Raw genomic sequence first — 18,634 nt, 5'->3', positions numbered from 1 at the left:
ATTCCACGAAGGTGTAGAGCTATTATTTGAGAGTCGTTGATTTTACGAATTAAAGAACGACACAAAGTCGTTATTCGCGAGTCGTGGATTGTTTCGTTCATTGATGAAAAAATGGGAGAAAAAGACAAAGAATAGCGGATAACGCGACAACAATTTCAATTCGATCATCTAAGAGTATTATCCACACGGATATACCGAATTGTTAGTTTCAGAATCTTAAGATTGAACTTCAAGTAACTTGAAAATTGACTAATCATCCCTGGTTTTCATTTCTCATCATTATTATTTTTCTCTTCTTCGTTACTTTATTGATCTTATTAAAAAAAACAGAACAAACTATGTATACAATATGTAATTCTTCTGATCCGACTTTGCCTTCCATTTGCCTTTGCCAAATATATGCAAGTTTTGTCAAAATAACCTGTTATTAACACATCCAGTTGCTACACAAGGAATATAGGAACATTAGCCCATACACAGTTCGGTATTGAAAATTTCCCTCCATCTGTTTTCATTCGGTGGGAGAGAGCGAGATGGCGCATCATTGCTGGTGGACTCTTTTACAAGCATTTATGTAGATTTATTGACGAAGATGTAATAACAATACCAATAATATATATATATATATATATATATATATATATATATATATATATATATATATATATATATATATACTAGACTACCCGTAGCCCGTTGGGTCAGTATGTTATATTAGCTATTGAATTCATGTATGAGCGTGAGACTGGTGACGACAAGAGAATATTTTTTTCTGACATAACAGAAACATTTCTATGAAAGTATATTAAAATGAAAAATCACGGACGGATCACTCAAACATGGAAAAAATCTTTCCTAATCATGTAAAATTAACTATTTTTCCGAATAATCACTCAAAAATCGAAAAGTAAACATAATTTCCCTACGAATTGAGCGCCGACGACATTTTTACAGCTTTGGTTAACAACCTTTGAAGAATTTAAAATATTAAAATTGTTAAAACAATAGATTCAATATGTGACATATGACTGAATAGATTCAAGTATTTGCAGTTTAATATACAACAAAAGAAAACACTATTTAATGTAATGCACTTTCTCTCGACACTAGCGCACAAATGCATGTATTTGGTGACTTCAATGTCCACCACAGCAACTGGCTTGGATTGTCTACTCACACAGACGCAGCTGGTAGCACAAAACATAACTACTCTATATCTTATTCCCTATCACAGATGGTTATGTTTCCAACCCGTTTCCCAGACCGGCACGAACAGCACGCATCACTTCTAGATCTGTTTCTGACCACAGTTCCCGGTGACTGTGTAACTAATGCCCACGGCCCACTCGGGAACGCTGATCATGCAGTGGTAATAGTTGAAATAGCCCTAAACTTTGGAGCCAAAACTGAAGAGACACTGCTCACAACAACGAGATATTATAAGAAGGCTGACTGGGAAGCCATCAGGGATCTCATTAGGGACGCTCCATGGAAAAATATCTTTTCACTTTCTGCTGAACAGTGCGCAAAGAGACAACTGAATGGTTCAAAACAGCAATTGAAGCACACACGGAAATTTTATAGAAAGCCCCACTCTCCCCAACGGTTTACCTCTACTTGTGCAGACGCCATCGCGCAAAGGCAGCATGCGTACCGCAGATTTAACCGACATAAGTCCAGTTCAAACAGGCAGAAGTATATAGAAGTGACATTAAGAAAGAAATAAGGACAGCTAAAAGAAAATTTACTGAAACCACTAAAAATCGCATCGAAGCACAGAAATTAGGAACCCGCGACTTCTGGAAAATCTACAACAGTGTAGTAAATAATGGGCAATCAACAATCCCTCCCACTATCAAACAATCAAGAGGTTTGCTCTGCAACTGAGAAGGCTATCATACTTGCCAGTTGGTTTGCCTCAAACTCCACACTGGACCCTGCAAACAACCCCCTCCTTACTTTTCTTTACGGACAGACGCCACACTAGACGATCTGAAAATCACCCCTTCTCAGGTGCATGCTATCATAAGAAATCTAGACACTACAAAAGCATGTGGACCTGATCTCATCCCGGCTGTGCTATTAAAAAAGTGCTCCACCGAAGTAGCTCCAGTTCTCTTTAAACTTTACAACAAATGCCTTAATGAATCTTGCTTTCCTGCCTGCTCGAAAACTGCTTCTGTAGTAATAGATTTCAAGAATTCTGGCGAAAGGAGTGACCCAGTAAATTATCGCCCCATTAGCCTCCTCCCACTTTTCGCCAAAATATTTGAGGCCATAATTAACCAAGCTCTAGTCCATCACTTTACAGATGCTAAACTTCTGACTGGCCGACAATATGGATTTAGGCAAGCCCGTTCAATAGCAGACATCCTAACTGTAATCTCAGAACGTATATACAAGTCACTGGACAAGGCGAGGGAGGGTAGAGCGGTAGCTCTAGATATATCTAAGGCTTTTGAAAGGGTATGGCATGAAGATCTTCTCAGGAAAATCAGATCATATGGCATCACTGGAAGAATACATGACATAATTAAATCCTTCTTAGATAAGAGAAAATCCAGGTTGTCCTTTTTTTCCACGGTGGTCACCACTTATCAAGGCCCGGAAGCCACTCAGGGATAAGGGTTATTGCAAGTACAGTACGTTAGTGTGGAGATTTGATAGTGTTTACTTAAGGGGGCGGTTCATTAGGAATTTGTTAACGTTGGAGTTGTAGACATCCAAGTTTTAGTCAGGTGGAAAGCAGGCCGACGGAACAGAGTTCCACAGGCGTGTAGTTTTAAGAAAGAAACTTTGTTCATGGAATCCATGTTTTGATTTAGGCACAGATAAAGAGTCGGGGATATTTTTCACAGTGGATTCAGCTAGACGGGTGTTTTTCGTGAAAGATTGGCGAGGGGGGGACCAGAGCACCTGCCATGGAAATAACGATAAAACAAGGATAGGCTCGCAACGTCTCTTCTGTGGGAGAGAGGTTGCAGGGTAGAGAAAAGGGCATCCTCCACTAAGCCACGAAGTCTATTTTGTACTCTGTCAAGGCAGGATAGGCTGTTTTTAGCAGCTCCTGCCCAGATATGGCAGCAGTACTTGGCTTTTATATAGATAGAGAATTGCATCAGTAGTGAGATATCTTCTGGTGCGGTAGAAGGATCCCACCATCTTTCCAGCGACCTTGGCAACAAACTTGATGTACGTGTTCCATTTCAGATCAGGAGTAAAGGACAAATCCAGAAGCTTGTCAAAACACGGGGCTTCTCCTAGACGAGCCATCCATTTCAATTGATGCCAGATGGGGATCAGAGCGTTGATGATGTAAATATAGGAGTTTGGTTTTAGATGCATTAAAGGTAACCAGCCACGACTTCCCAAGTCGTACATCTAAACAATATGATATGAATGCAGGAGTGCCTCAGGGGTCTATCCTTGGACCTCTGTTATTCCTAATATTCATAAATGACCACCCTGACAAAATTGCCTTTGAGATGGGTATATACGCTGACGACACCACACTCTATAACAGACACGACAGGAAAACAAACGAACACATATCTAAAGAAATGACAGGAACACTAGAGGATGGCCTCCAATCCGTAGTGGAATGGGGACCAAAAATGGATGGTCACATTCAATGCTACCAAGACTAAACTTGTTTCCTTCAATAATTACAAGAAATCTTCTCTACCACCAATAGCAATGGCCAATAACTCTTTATCTGAAAGTACATCCTTTAAACTCCTCGGCCTAACGCTCTCGGGAAACATTAGTTGGAACAATTACATTGAGAGTATCGCCAGGACCGCTGCGAAGAAGGTAGGTTCTCTCTACTGTGCTAGAAAGCTACTAACGCCCGAAAGTATCCTATACCTCTATAAGGCCACCATTCGCCCATGTTTGGAGTATTGTTGTCATAATTGGGCTGGTGCATCTGTCACTAGTCTCTCGCTCCTAGACAAGGTTCAAAAGAGAGTCGCCAATCTGATAGGTCCTGAACTGTCAGCTAAACTTCAGCTCCTGTCCCATCGACGAAATGTTGCACCCCTCTACCTTTTCTACAAGTACTTTAACGGTGAATACTCTGACGAACTGCAAGCACTTGTGCCTCTTTCGACGTAAATACCCCCGACAAACCTGATAAGCAGCTAAATTTCACTCCTTCACAGTAGAGACCCCTAGATGTAAGAGAGCCTTCTACTCGAGTAGCTTCTTCCCCAGGACAGAAGTTCAAGTGCAACGTGAACCTACATCTTGCATCCCAACTCCCTTCACAATACCCCTGATGCCTATGTTCCTGATAGTAGCCTCCTACACCAAAGTGGCAATGTGCCTTGTTTGGGGTGAAAATGTAAAAAAAAAAAAAAAATAGGAACGTGTGCATTTACCGATCCGGATTTCCGTTTGGCGTGTGCAGATAAAATACAGGAGTATGCCACGCTATGGTAAGGTCAATCAGCTACTGGAAAATCGACAATAAGAATGCAAGCAGACGACTTTTAAAAAATTTTTATAAGAAAAAAAAAAGATTTTAATCACGCGTTCTAGTTATAAAGGACCGCATTAGTTCAATGGTTATTAATAGTGTAAGGGGGATAACTCTGTCCAATTGTCTAAACGTTAATCTTTATGTGCGCATGCGCAACCGGATGTCGTAAACAGGAAAGTGGGTTACATCACTCGTTACAAGGTCATTTGAGTTTTATAATTATATATATATATATATATATATATATATATATATATATATATATATATATATATATATATGTGTTGTTTTGAAAAAAAAAAAACGAATGAATTTATGAACTGATCAACGTTTCGTCCCTATTGCAGAGGACATCATCAGGATTTCATAAATTCATTCGGTTTTTCTTTTTTCGAAACAGAATAACGTCAACCATCGCTGGTATTTTTATTTTATTTTATGCATATATCTATATATATATATATATATATATATATATATATATATATATATATAATTTATGCGAGGAGAGTTAAATTATGCAAATGAACATTTACAAAATTTGTTGCTTACATTATTTCCTCATTCTGTGGTTTTTAGAAATATAGTTTTTTTCTTCAGAGGAAAATAAATGTATAAGATCACTTGTAAGCGTACATTTGGTAAACCAAATTTTATTTCTGTGGTATTCAAGAATCCAGATATATTCGAATAATAAAGCCCTTACCCTAAACACGGTCAGTAGAATTATTTGAGAATCCGATAAAAGCGTTCGCAGATTTTGCGTGAATATATCAAGATAGGTTTGTGCAGAAATCCCTAAATAGTCAAGTAAACTATTTGAACTTTGAACACACACACACATGCATATATATATATATATATATATAAATATATATATATATATATATATATATGTATGTATGTATGTATAAAACTAAGCTTGTCGGTTTTTCTATCTGTCTGAAGATCGATTTCAACAAAACACACGCTAATTAATTGTTTGCATGGATTCGAATCTGTAGAACAAAATTCTTTGGGGTTTTAATTGGTAAAATAGCTGCTAATAATCATAACTGAAAAAAATTAAATAAGGCAGGCAAATGCCGACTTAAAACCTTCTTCTACGTTTGTGCAAATATACATTTTAATTTTTTACAACGTTATTTTTGGAGTTGTTATAAACATAAGGACAGTACAAATAACGAATAAAGCTGATGAGCTATATTTTAGTTTCAATTCTAGTTGAAGGAACTCAATTTATATTATTTTTGCTTTTACTTTTGAAATCACTGCTATATATTGGGTACAATATAATAATAAACAGAAAATACACCCCATAGAATTATTCCATAATAATAAATACGAAATTTTCATGGATTAGATATCGAGTATTTTACGATCGGTTCACGATATATATATATATATGTGTGTGTGTGTGTGTGTGTGTGTGTGTGTGTGTGTGTGTGTGTGAATTAATTTATTTTGATGTAATTTGTCAATTTACTTTGTTTTTAGAATCAAAGTTGCGAAGAAATTACGCCGACAAAACACATCATTTAAATTAAAAACTCAATTCACTCGATGGTTATTTTACTTCGGCGCTAAATCAACTCTCATTTGTTGAAAGAATTCTGACATAAACCAAGTTGCATTTAATGTAAACACGTGGCAATTTGTATTTTGTTCGTGTTTCTGTAGAGTTGAATGTAATAATCAAAGAGGAAAGTGCTCCGGTGTGTGTGTGTCGTGCGGTCATACAACTTACCTTCGGATGAGATCTGAGAGAAAGAGAAATTAAAGATGGCAGCCATGGATTTATAAGGTGTAGTCTCGTGGAATCTCACGAGATCTCATCTTCCACTGCACATGCATGCAAATGGAATGGGGTCAGTTTTCTTATAAAATGTCTGTTGGCAGAGGCAGTGGAGAGAGACGTGCAGGAAGTTGAGAGAGAATGTTGTCAATGACGAATTCTAGCTGGACTTTTACGTATTGTATTTGGTTTATTTTGTTTTGCTGTTTACCAGCCCATTTAACGTCAGTTTCCTTGTAGAAAGTCCTCCCTTGACATGGAATGCGACTTGTGTCGACACGTTTGAGCCAACGTAGATAACGGAATCGACAACAGATGTAATTGGCAGCGTAAAGCCTCCAACGATGAAAAGACAATGTTTTCCCGACATATACGCATTCCAACTGATCGCTGTGGACATCATTAGAGTAATTGCTTCTGATTATCTCTGCTCAATTGGAACCTTAGGGAGTTGGTTTAGCTTCTTTCTGCTCGATATTCGAAAGATTTTTCCAAGTTCGTTCTCTGCTTGGTAAGTCACCAGAATACATAATCAAACCTTGATGTTTCTGACTTTTTAACTTATGTGAATTTGTTACGTAGACGAATGAATTTTCCTTGAGAAACTGGAATATCGATCTACGCAGAGCTCTATGCGCAATATTACGTGATTTATTTATTTGGGGGTTATTGATTTGGATCGGGGGAGAGGTTTTTGTAAACTTGAGTTTTGGTGTGAAATTCAGGTATTATTCCCAGCATTAATTGGCTGTGAGTGGTGTAAGTGAACTAACATTAATTTGAACCTAATTATCTCATCAAACCCCTGTTCAAATTATTATTCTTTCTGTTGTTAGATAGCGGTGGGGCACACGAGCGGGAGTAGCAATAACATTAAAATAGTTAATTACGTGACTTCCGGTTGGAAGTGCGGATTCGTCTCTCAAACCCTGAACATGGACAAGAACGAACGCATAACATGGCGTCTCCTAACCGGCCGACAAGAGCTGTGGCAGAATCACAGCTGGTTAAACGTCATCCAGCTTAAATTCATTGACTCCGTTCAATATTGAGGGACAATGGATGCCATCTGTGATGGTGTGTGCGCTTACATTTTTGAAGTAAGACTTGCCCAATCTTCAAACTATACCTTCCTTTGTTTGATTATAGTGGCAAGAAACAAATCCAGGACGACGAGAAACAATGCAGGACAATTAGAAACAATGTTAAACGACGAGCCCAAAGACGTAAATATCTCCCCCTCCAATTCATTCTCTCATAATATCTCTCTCTTCTTACACATGCATTTGAGTTTGTTGTTTTGTTCTGTTTAAATAAAATGTTTAAAAGCAAACCGACAACGACAAAGCTTTCTGCTAACAGTCGTGTTAACGTTTCAAACATTAACAGAAGATGCACTGGTGTATACTTTTTATTCATCTGCAATGATTATTGACAACAGTCAGTAGCTATGAAGCAATTGGAATTTCTATAATTTTATTTATGAACGCATAGATGCCTTTTGATAAAAATGAAGTGCAGTGCAGCTTCAGAAAATATAGCATTATTATTATTTTTAAATAATCACGGTGTATTTCCAACTAAATAAATCAATCATAGAGGAATTAAAACTATACATTTTGTACTATTTGAATTTATTGAAGTATTGTTTTAATTGAGGATGTTATTTCCACAGGGATTCTGTCGATGTAACCTTCGTCCTTCTGGTTAATTTTGCCAAACACGGGAAGGTTTCTTTCTAACCCGGAAATCTATAAATAATCCAAATTATACAAATTATTATTTGTAATCTTTAAAACAATGAGTAAAATTATATATATTTTGCATTCCTGCATATTATTATTATGTAAATAAATATTATATCGACTATTATTATGTAAATAAATGTTATTTCTACTCCCACTATACATATATATATATATATATATATATATATATATATATATATATATATATATATATTCAGGTTTTAGATGTTTTCTTTGTGGCGTCGATGGGTTCAGGGTTGCTTGAGGAAGTCTCATTTACTAAAACAGATGGTTGTTTGCAGCGACCATATGTAACTGTTTACCCTCAAGTAAATATATATATATATATATATGTATATATATATATGTATATGTAAGATCTAAACTGTTGCTCTGCTATAATAATGCTTTAATAATGGACGCCTAATATTGTCCATTCAGCTGGATATATTTTAAAGGATTACTTTGCCCTGGATATTACTTGTTCTTTTCTGGATTTTCGTTTTTCTTAGTCCTCGTTTTTGTCATATATTTTGTGTAATTTTTAATAGCTACTTTCCTCCGATGTAATATTTGGTTGCACAATAGCAACCAAGAAAACAATACAAGAAATACAAGAAAACATTTGTGAAGCAATTATGAATATAATACAGAAATTCGCGTAAAGTAAAATAACTTGAAAATAAAAGTAATAATATAAAAAATTAACAAAAGGCTTTAATTTTTATTGATTCTGTTTTTTTCAGTTAGTGGAATATTACTCGACACTAATATATATATATATATATATATATATATATATATATATATATATATACTAGCAGTTCCGCTCGACTTTTCTCGGGCCCTCTGTACTGTTCATAACTTTATGTGCATATGTAGATTTTTAAAATTTGAATATGTACGGTAATGCCTTTCTATATAATAGGCTTCCTTAACTACCATAGAGAAAAGTTGGTAAAGACCGCAGATATCAACTTTTTTGGCTTTGACCCTAATTTTTACACCTTAATTTTTTATTGTTTTGGGCTCAACGTAAATAAAAATGTTTGACCCATGTCCAAGTAACCTACATCTAAAATTTCAAGTTTTTAGAACTAAAATTAGCGGTAGATTCTGCAAAAGTAAACTCTGTAAACTTTGGACTCTTGCCAGCTAAAATTTCCCCCCAAACTGATTAAACAGTTTGCTGCATGTCTTAATATTCTTTATGTAAAATTTCAAATGTTTAAACCAAAATTTGGCTTAATAGTTAGCTAGAGACTGCAAAGGTGAAATCTTTTTAACTTCGACCCATTGGAAGCCAAATTTTCAAAACAAAAACGATTAAAAAACTTGCCCTTTGTCTGATTAAACTTTATCTAAAATTTCAAATGTTTAGACTAAAAATTGGCTGAATTATTTGTTAGAGACCGCAGAGATAAATTTTTTAAAACTTTGACCCCCAATTTATACCCCTTAACATTTACTATTTGGCGCTGAAATCAAATTATAAAGTTGGATCTATGTCCAAGTAACCTATATATATAAAATTTCATGAGTTTAGACCCAAAATTAGCGGAGGAGTTGGGTAGAGTTCTCAAGGGTCGAATCGTCGAAATTCGGCTTCTTAAAACAGCAAAATTTCTGGAAAACCCGATTACCGAAACCCGATAAAAATATTTTCCCAAATTTCAATACCCCGTATGTCAAATTTCGAGTCTATAGACTGAAAGTTGACAGAGTTATTTGGTAGGGAAAGGTACACAGAAAGACAGACAGACACACACACAAACATGTTTACTTTTATAGATGTACAAGCACTTCAGCCCTGCTTTGCTCGGCATTTACATACTGTTCATAGCTTTATATGCATAGGTATATATTAAAAAGTGTGCATGTGTATGGTCATGCTTTTCTATATAATAGGCTTCCTTAAGTACCATAGAGAAAATTGCTTGAAACCAAAGAGGTCAAATTTCTTTTCTTTTGATCCTAATTTTGACCACTCAACATTTATTTCTTTGAGCTCAAATGAAATTGAAATTTATGACCCATATCCAAGTAACCTACATTTATAATTTCGTGTCTTTAGACCCAAAACTGGCAGACGGGATTGGTATAATCTGAAAAGTTACACTCTTTGAACTTTGACCTCTTGGAAGCCAAATTTTCGCCCCCAAACTGACTAAAAAGCTTACTGAAACTGTGAATACCCTTTATGTAAAATTACAAATTTGTAGACCCAAAATTGGCTTAATAGTTTGCTTGAGATCGCAAAAGTCAAATCTTCTTTACTTTGACCGCTTGAAAATCAAATTTTCAGCAAAAAATAAACGATTTAAAAGCTTGCCCTATGTCTGAATAGCTTTTATGTTAAATTTCAAATGTTTAGACAAAATTGGGCTAATAGTTTGCTAGAGACCTCAAAGGTCAAATCTTTTGAACTTTGCCCCCTTGGAAGCCAAATTCTCAAAAATATATAAATAAATAAATAAATAAACGATTAAAAAGCTTCCGTTATGTCTGAATACTTTTTATGTTAAATTTCAAATGTTTACACCAAAAATTGGCTGAATTATTTGTTAGAAACCGCAGAGATATTTTTTTAAATTTTGGACTCCAATTTTTGCCTCTTAACATTTACTGTTTGAGCCTCAAATCAAATTATAAGGTTAGATCCATGTCCAAGTAATCTATATATAACATTTTAAGTGTTTAGACCCAAAATTGATGAAGTTTTGTAGAGTTCTCAAAGGTCAAATCGTTGAACTTTGATCCCTTAACAGCAACATTTCTGGCCGAAACCCGATAAAAATCTCAATACAACGTATGTCAAATTTCGAGTTTGTAGACCGAAAACTGACAGTTATTTGGTAGGGAAATGTAGACAGACAGACACACAAACAGACAGACACACACACATACATTTTCACTTTTGTAGATATATAGATAGATTGGAGACTCTATTTATCTAGAGTTTATTTTGCTACAATGTTAATTAATTTTTATCCAGTCTTTAAAGGTGTACGATTGTGTTTGCATTTGTTTCATAATTAATTACCAATTAATTTACGGTAAGAGAGAGAGAGAGAGAGAGAGAGAGAGAGAGAGGGATAGAGAGAGAGAGAGAGAGAATGAAAGAGACGGAAAAGAAATTTATAATTTATGCATAAAATAATAGCAGGATCAGACAACATAAGGGTGAGATTACTAGACAGAGATTGGTCGCTCGATGAGTTTACTGTAAATTGTGCCCCCCCCCCCCCGGAAAACATAATACAATCTAAAAACTTCAGAATATTATTGTCTTCTGATAACATGTAAAGGAAAGGAGTATTCAGCTTCTACGTCCGCCTTTTGTCGGTGTGAATAAACCAGCAGGGATATATAAAGCTTTATACCGTTCTACTGTAAATGAACGGCATGTCGATAGTTACGTAAGATTCGAGTCCATGCTTAAGACTAAGGCAAAAATTGGTAAGCAGAATAAAAATGTCTATCTAATTTATCGAAATTATAATTATTGACGTTTAATTTTCAGCTGTCACGATAATGAATATTGTTGCATTGAATTTTGGGACAACTATGTGCGTTCAAATAAATATATTCTACATTAGTCAAATTCTTATTTTTAGTCCGCACCCAAGCTTATGTTAAAAATTATTTATAATCTGAACGAAAACAATTCAAATACAGTGTATTACTTAACATTGTTCACAGAAGAAACGTCTGAAAGAAAATACATTACTTAAACTGAATTCCATTATATTTATTTAGAAATCACATAAGTTGTTTCGTTTGCTCATTGTTTTCCAATTATTTACCACGTTCAAAGTGGCCCCGTTTAAACGTTTGTTTCATTAATCATTTACCACGAACGCAGGAGATTTATAAAATTACTTTTATTATAATATAGGGTGCCTTAATTTAATGACGATTTTGTGTTGGCATTCAAAAATTTTTTTTTCTTGTTTCAAGCGTTGAAAGTGGTTCCGTTTAAACGTTTGCTATATAAAATTACATTTCCTTTTTTAAAATAAAATAAGAAGGTGTGACACAAGGCCAAAATTGTCTCTAAACTAGTTTTATTAATCAAAATACCATATTCATCCCATGGAAAAATTTACTTAACATTATCTCTCATACTTACAAAGGATATATGTACATATTTATCGGTCACTGTACTAAAATGCAACAAATATTGCTGGAAAAGAATGCCATGCTTGGTGTTTAGTTCCAATATTTTTTATTGTATTTTCAACCAAAACAAGGCACAGTGTCACTTTGATGTAGGGGGTTACTATCTGGGAGATAATTTATAAGGGTACTATGTAGGGAGTTGAGCAGCGAGATGTATGTTTACGTTACACTTGAAATTCTGCATGTCAGCACAGTCGGGGAAGCAGGAACCCGAAAATGAATTCCAAAGTCTAGCCATCCTAAGGAAGAAACTATTAAAGTAGAAGGCTTTCTTGCATCTAGGGATTTCTACAGTGTAAGGGTGGGACTTTGCTGATTGTCAAGTTTGTTGGAGGGATTAACGTAGAGGGTGTACAAGGAATTGTAGTACGTCGGAATACCTTACATTTAAATAAACTAAAGGTATAGAGGTGCAATATTTGTCGATGAGACAGTCGTTGAAGCCTAGCTGATAGTGCGGAACCTATTATAGTGGCGACTCTCTTTTGAATCCTGTCTAGGAGCAAGAGACTAGTAGCAGATGCACCTGCCCAAATATGGCAACAATGCTCCATACATGGGTGAACGGTGGCCTTGTAAATGGCGTAGATACTCTCAAACTTTCTAGTATGGTAGAGAGAGCCCACCTTCTTTGCAGCAGCCTTGGCAATGCACTCAATGTATCTGCTTCAACTAATGGTTTCTGTGAACGTTAAGCCGAGGAATTTGAAAGAAGTACGTTAAGATAATGTATAATTATTCATGGCTATTAGTGGTTGAGAAGGTAACTTGTAGTTATTAAAGGAAAATGCCCTACTTGGCAGTATGGAGTGTTACTATCCATTTTTGTTTATCTTGGTGTGAGCTGCTGACTCTTGTATCATGAGCGTATAACAGACAATATAGTTTTACATGGGAAGCAGAAATTAATAATGAGAAAACATGACAAAAAAGCACGAGTCACGTTGGTTTTAATAAGTTTAAGGCTTCGTCGTATCTTTTTACATCTCTTCCAGGATGTAATATTTATTATTTATGATTTACATCAACTTACAATCATAATAAATTATCATAAAGAAAAGAACCATCTTACTTTTAAATACCGTAAATGCAAATGTTAAGATTTTTTAAATGTTGAGCTTATGTCTTTAGTCCGGGGAAAGAACTTCCCTTAGACTACTTCATATTCATAAACAATTTATAACTCTCAAGTTGCGGCAATTTTTGTAGGTACTGACTTAACTAGAGTGAGCGATTTTGACTCTAGTCGAACATATATGCAATTGTGTAGTTGGGTTATCTTCATGTAAATATATATATATATATATATATATATATATATATATATATAGATAGATAGATAGATAGATAGATAGAAATATACTAAATAAATGGATATATTCATATATAGGTTACGTTGGCAGTCGGGAGAAAATAAAACGATTGCCAATCAGCTATCAGAAGACATTTGTCAATGGAGGCGTGAGATATTATTTAATTAAAAAAATGATTATAAGTGTGCTATATCAACGTAGAAATTTCGAGTTTCCCCATGTTGAAAATAGCATTCTAAAAAGAAAGCAAAGAAAAAGGTTGCGTTTTTTTTTTTTTTTTTAATTTAGTTTTAGTTTTCACATATTCCGGTTGGTCACGTAAGATATTGAGACGAAGTTGCCAAAGATTGGTTCGTAAACTGGATAAATGCCAGATATGGTCATTTTCAGTATATTCAATCCGTCAGATTGTGTCAAATATTCACCACTTACCTAAAATCCATATTGAGAGTACAACGTGTATAATTTCCGGTTCGAATGATCGGACGACGAAATCTTTTGGAAATTGCGATAACGAGGTGTTGTTCCGGAAATGCTGGTAGCGGGTGTTGACGTGTGAGAATATCTTCGACAGCAGTTTATGTGGATCCGGGTGTTCAGTGAGTGTCGAGATGATGATCATGATGAGAAAGACGACAAACATCATTGTGTGGCCAATAAATTTCACGCACGGACATCGCAGGATTTTACGTAACTGTGTCCAAAAAATAAACAGGGAAGACGAGTTTCAATATAACGGAGAACAACTAATTTCACAATTTGAAAATAAGATAATAACGGGAAGGAAAAAAGAAAAATATATACAACTAGCGGGGGTACTCGGCGTTGCCCGGTTGTTTGGAGGTGTGTGTAAGGGGGAATGTAGTAAAGAATAAGCGAAGTAATAACGCTGTGTAAATATTAAAAACAAAACGATGTTAAACTTCTTTAAAAACTCGGCAAATCAAAAACAAACAAACAAACAAAAAACAGCGAACAAGCTTAAAACTTCTTTAAAAAAGAAATCGGAAAAACAAAACGCATAAATAAGGGAAAAAGATGATGTACGTGTTCGGAAAAAAAAAAAAAAAGCGAAAAAATATGGCATAAATAACCCTTCGATTCGTTCAAATTCCATTCCAGTTTTTTAAGCAACTACGAACTAACGAAAACCCAAACCGGTTTTCCTTCGTAACTGTCGCTTGTGAACGATCCCGTAACGGTGTTAAGTGGTGGCGGATGAAGGAGGAATTTATTAGAGAGAAAAGATTTTACCACTTCCATTGCTGTTAACCTATTTTGGCAGTGAACTCTTACCAGCAAAAATATAGGAATCTACGATTTTCGAGGATGTGGAGAGGTAATAGGTCTATAAAACACCTCAGATAATGTGCTGCAGTTTGTGCATATTACTTTTGCATGAAATGCCTTGATTTTTAATCCTAATAAGGTCAAAATCAGAGGCGAAAATGAGTTCATTTTATGTATATAGAAATACACAAAATAAAAATATAAGAATTTAAAAATTAAATCAAAATATTAATTAAAAATGAAAACAAAAATAATATAAACGGATGAGAGATAAAAGCAAAGAAAAAACGTGGAAAACAATAAAAATTAAGAAAATAACGGAAGGACGAAGATGAAAAGAGAAAAAATGGATTTTGCATACGCCCCCGCTAAGAGTGTGTATGGTATTAATGTCGCTGGCGTTAAGACAGAAACCAGGTTAACTCTAATGCATTCAAGGCTAGCATGACATTTGACATGTATATTTGTTTTAATGGAGAAGTAGTAGCTATTACCGACCCAAAGGCCTACCTATTTGCTTTCTTTACATTTTTGACTTATTTACATTTAGCATACTTATTTACATTTAGCATATAATAAAAACAATTTCGAAATTAAACTCAATTAAGAAAAATTATCCAATAGTAATAATGTCATCATTTAATAATTAATATATATCATAAAATATAGTGTTGGTAATTAGTAATAAAAGTACACAGGAATAAAGCAAATGACATGATATAAAATGATAAAATACTAGTACGCGTCATAGGCATTGAGGTAATTCATTCATTCAATTCGCAAAGAATAAACGCACAAACGATTGTCATTTATAAGGGGAAAAGACCAGTAACAATTAAAGGGGGCATTGTACAAGGAGAAACTACACAATGGAAAAATCGTGGAGGTTCGACCAGTATCTGTGCAAGGCCGTCTTTATATAATGTAGGGTGGGCTGGTTTACAACCTTATCCGGTAGCTGGTTCCACGGAAATGCTACTCGAACCAAGAACACTGCCCCCGGAACCGTCGAAGGTAGACCTTTTCGCATGCCCACGGAAACCATATACAGCATAATGATATAATATAATCTATAATATAAATCTCACGTATCTGTTTAAATCTATGTATGTATGTATGTATGCATATCTGCCTAAAACTTTCACGAGATTTACACGCGATTTTGAAGCTCGACATCTCAGACGACAAATATCGAAAAATTGGCTCAAAACAATCATTCCTTCTCTCTCAACTCGGCAGTTTTCTACAAGAAGGGGTCTATTTTTTGCGAGCATTTTGGAAAATCATCATCTCAGTTGGAATGAATTTGCTTAATTTTAATGTTCCGAACTTCCGGTCGCGTCATAAAGTAGCGGTAAGACGTCGGATTCTCTTTCACTTTCGCCTTCGCGTAACGGGTTCGAGATTGCCGGCCTACTACCATTTTTTTAGCTAAAACACCCGGGCAACGCCATGCACCCAGGTTCGTATAAAATATAATATTCTTATGTGCTAATTTAATAACCATATAATTACAATTAAAATGTTGCTATATCAATATGATATTTTATTGATATTTAGAAAAATAAAAATAAAAAAAATAATAACTCAGTTATTAAAAATATAATAATCATAAAAACAATAGAATTACATTAATTAAACAATACAACATTAAGAAACTATGGAATAAAAAAAAATCAAATAATTAAATAACAAGAATAACAAATAAAGGTTTATCCAAAATGAAAAAAAAACAGTGAGTTTGATGGAAATAAAATAAAAGCGCTTCTAAAGTGGTATAACCATATGATCAGTGTGTAGATGACTAAAAAGGTGCGATTTGTAATGCTAATAAGTAATTGATATGCCATGATTTATATTTAAATCTAATAATATACAATTTTTCATTTAGTCATAATTAATACGGCGAGTTTAAAGATTGGCAAGTGTTAATTTGTTTTTAAAATATCCCATTTGACAATTATTGTTTGAAGATATTTAGGTAGTTTCAGGTAATATAACTAAGTAATGCCCTTTAGTATAGTTTGGATTGTTAAATGAGTATTTATGGCTGGTATATTTTTCTTTGAAGGTGTTACTCGCCATATTAATTTAATATTCATTGCTATTATATTTTTATTCTAAATTAATTTTGATTTTATGTTTATAGCTCATGGTTTTATATTGTATAGTGTATACTTCTTTTATTTTTACTTTTCCGTTTTAATGTAACGACGTAAATTTTTTAATTGTTTATCTTATGCAGCTAGTTCTCGGTATGTAGATTTTTTTTATTATCATCGGTGAGGCATTAATCTGCGTTAAGAATATAAATTGTAACACAACCTTATGAAACGCGCCACCTAAATAAACGAGAACCATCAATAAAAATAATTTATTCGTTTTATAGTACAATTATTTCAATAAATACACTAACATTAAATATTCATATTTCCTGTATTATTTTCCTATATTTCGTCGTTACAATATTTGATTTTTATATGTCTATATTGCTCGGCCATACAGTTGTAATGAAAGTACAAACTTCTTGTTTTATAATAACTATTTAACAGTTTATAACAGTAAGGCTTACATATATGCACACATACACGCATTTATATATGCACATATATATATATATATATATATATATATATATATATATATATATATATATATATATTGTCATCCATAGACAGTCTGTATCGCTGTATCGTAAACCTGTGCTTTTTATAAATACTTGTGTTTTTTTATGCTAGGCGTGTCCTTTTTATTCCTAAGATTCTCATTAATGGTTCTGTTCTTAACTAGTAATCAACTCTGATACGTCTGGTTTGCATTCCTCATAAAATCCCTCTCGTATATTAAACCCGATTACTTTTTCTGCTTCTCATCTTGTGAATTTTCACTATTACGATTCTAAATACTTTCTCACATCTGCAGTTATTCTTTACCTCTACAGATTTACTATCAGACCATACATATTTGGACTGATGAATCTCTGTGCCAATTGCGGTTTCCTCACAATGTATGTAAAAGTATCTAATTAGATTCACCCTTTTTACTTCTTTGCAACCTCTTTATCACTTACGTGATGTTGCTAGCCCCTGTCAGTTTTAAAAATACCATTATTGAATGTTCACTTTTAATTGTCTGCTCCCTACTTCCTTTGTTCGTGCTCGCTAGACTCGTTGGTTGAGTGACCTCCATAAAACCGGCGCTTTCCTACTTCATTGTAATAAAGTTTCCTATTTCAGGAACTTTTATCCAATAATTGCAAGCTTGTAGAACTCTCCACCTGTTAACTGTTTTCCTTTTGAATATGGCATTATTAGTCTGGAGATTATTTGGCATATCCAGTGTTTGTGATAATCACTTTATGCTTGCATGAAGTAGTTTTATGCACTGTCTGGAGCAATTTCCCTACAAATAAATAAAATTAACTCCCATGCAGAATTTCAGAGTAATGAAAGTAATAAAAGAAAAATATCAAACATACTTTATAAAAGTTTGAAAGATTTAAGCTCATCTTTATGTTATAATACAAAAGAAAATCATCTCACAAATGACTTATGTTTTTGGTTATCCCTCCTTATCGTATATTATATCTTTGTTGCATTATTTTTTATTACTTCGATAAAATTTCCTTTCATTTTTTTGACAGGTTTCTTAATCTTTAACCTATTAGAACCATTTGTGATGATATCGATTTCAGTATTGACCTTTAGGTTCACACTTTTAAACCGATTAACAAGATCCGCTATTTTCCGCTAAGTGGTCAGAAAGTTAAGCGTTTGAGAATCTATTCTATTATTTCAAAAATGGTTCAGGAAACCAAAGTTCA

At 34.2% G+C, this 18,634-nt stretch overlaps 1 protein-coding gene across 1 annotated transcript in view; it reads right to left on the bottom strand.

The window, feature by feature from the left end:
* The window catches only part of LOC145278789 (short transient receptor potential channel 7-like), a 570,160-nt gene that overhangs the window by 162,269 nt on the left and 389,257 nt on the right, over positions 1–18,634 (bottom strand). The window contains exon 7 of the mRNA XM_080130690.1: positions 13,954–14,215. Within this exon, the coding sequence (XP_079986816.1) occupies positions 13,954–14,215 (262 nt within the window). The remainder of the gene's footprint in view (positions 1–13,953; positions 14,216–18,634) is intronic.

This window comes from Euprymna scolopes, chromosome 1, assembly GCF_053919585.1.
Source record: "Euprymna scolopes isolate OS-2025 chromosome 1, ASM5391958v1, whole genome shotgun sequence".
In the NCBI taxonomy this organism is placed as follows: Eukaryota; Metazoa; Mollusca; class Cephalopoda; order Sepiida; family Sepiolidae; genus Euprymna; species Euprymna scolopes.
The sequence above is the reverse complement of the archived record's forward strand: the minus strand, read 5'-3'. Positions and strand labels throughout refer to the sequence as shown.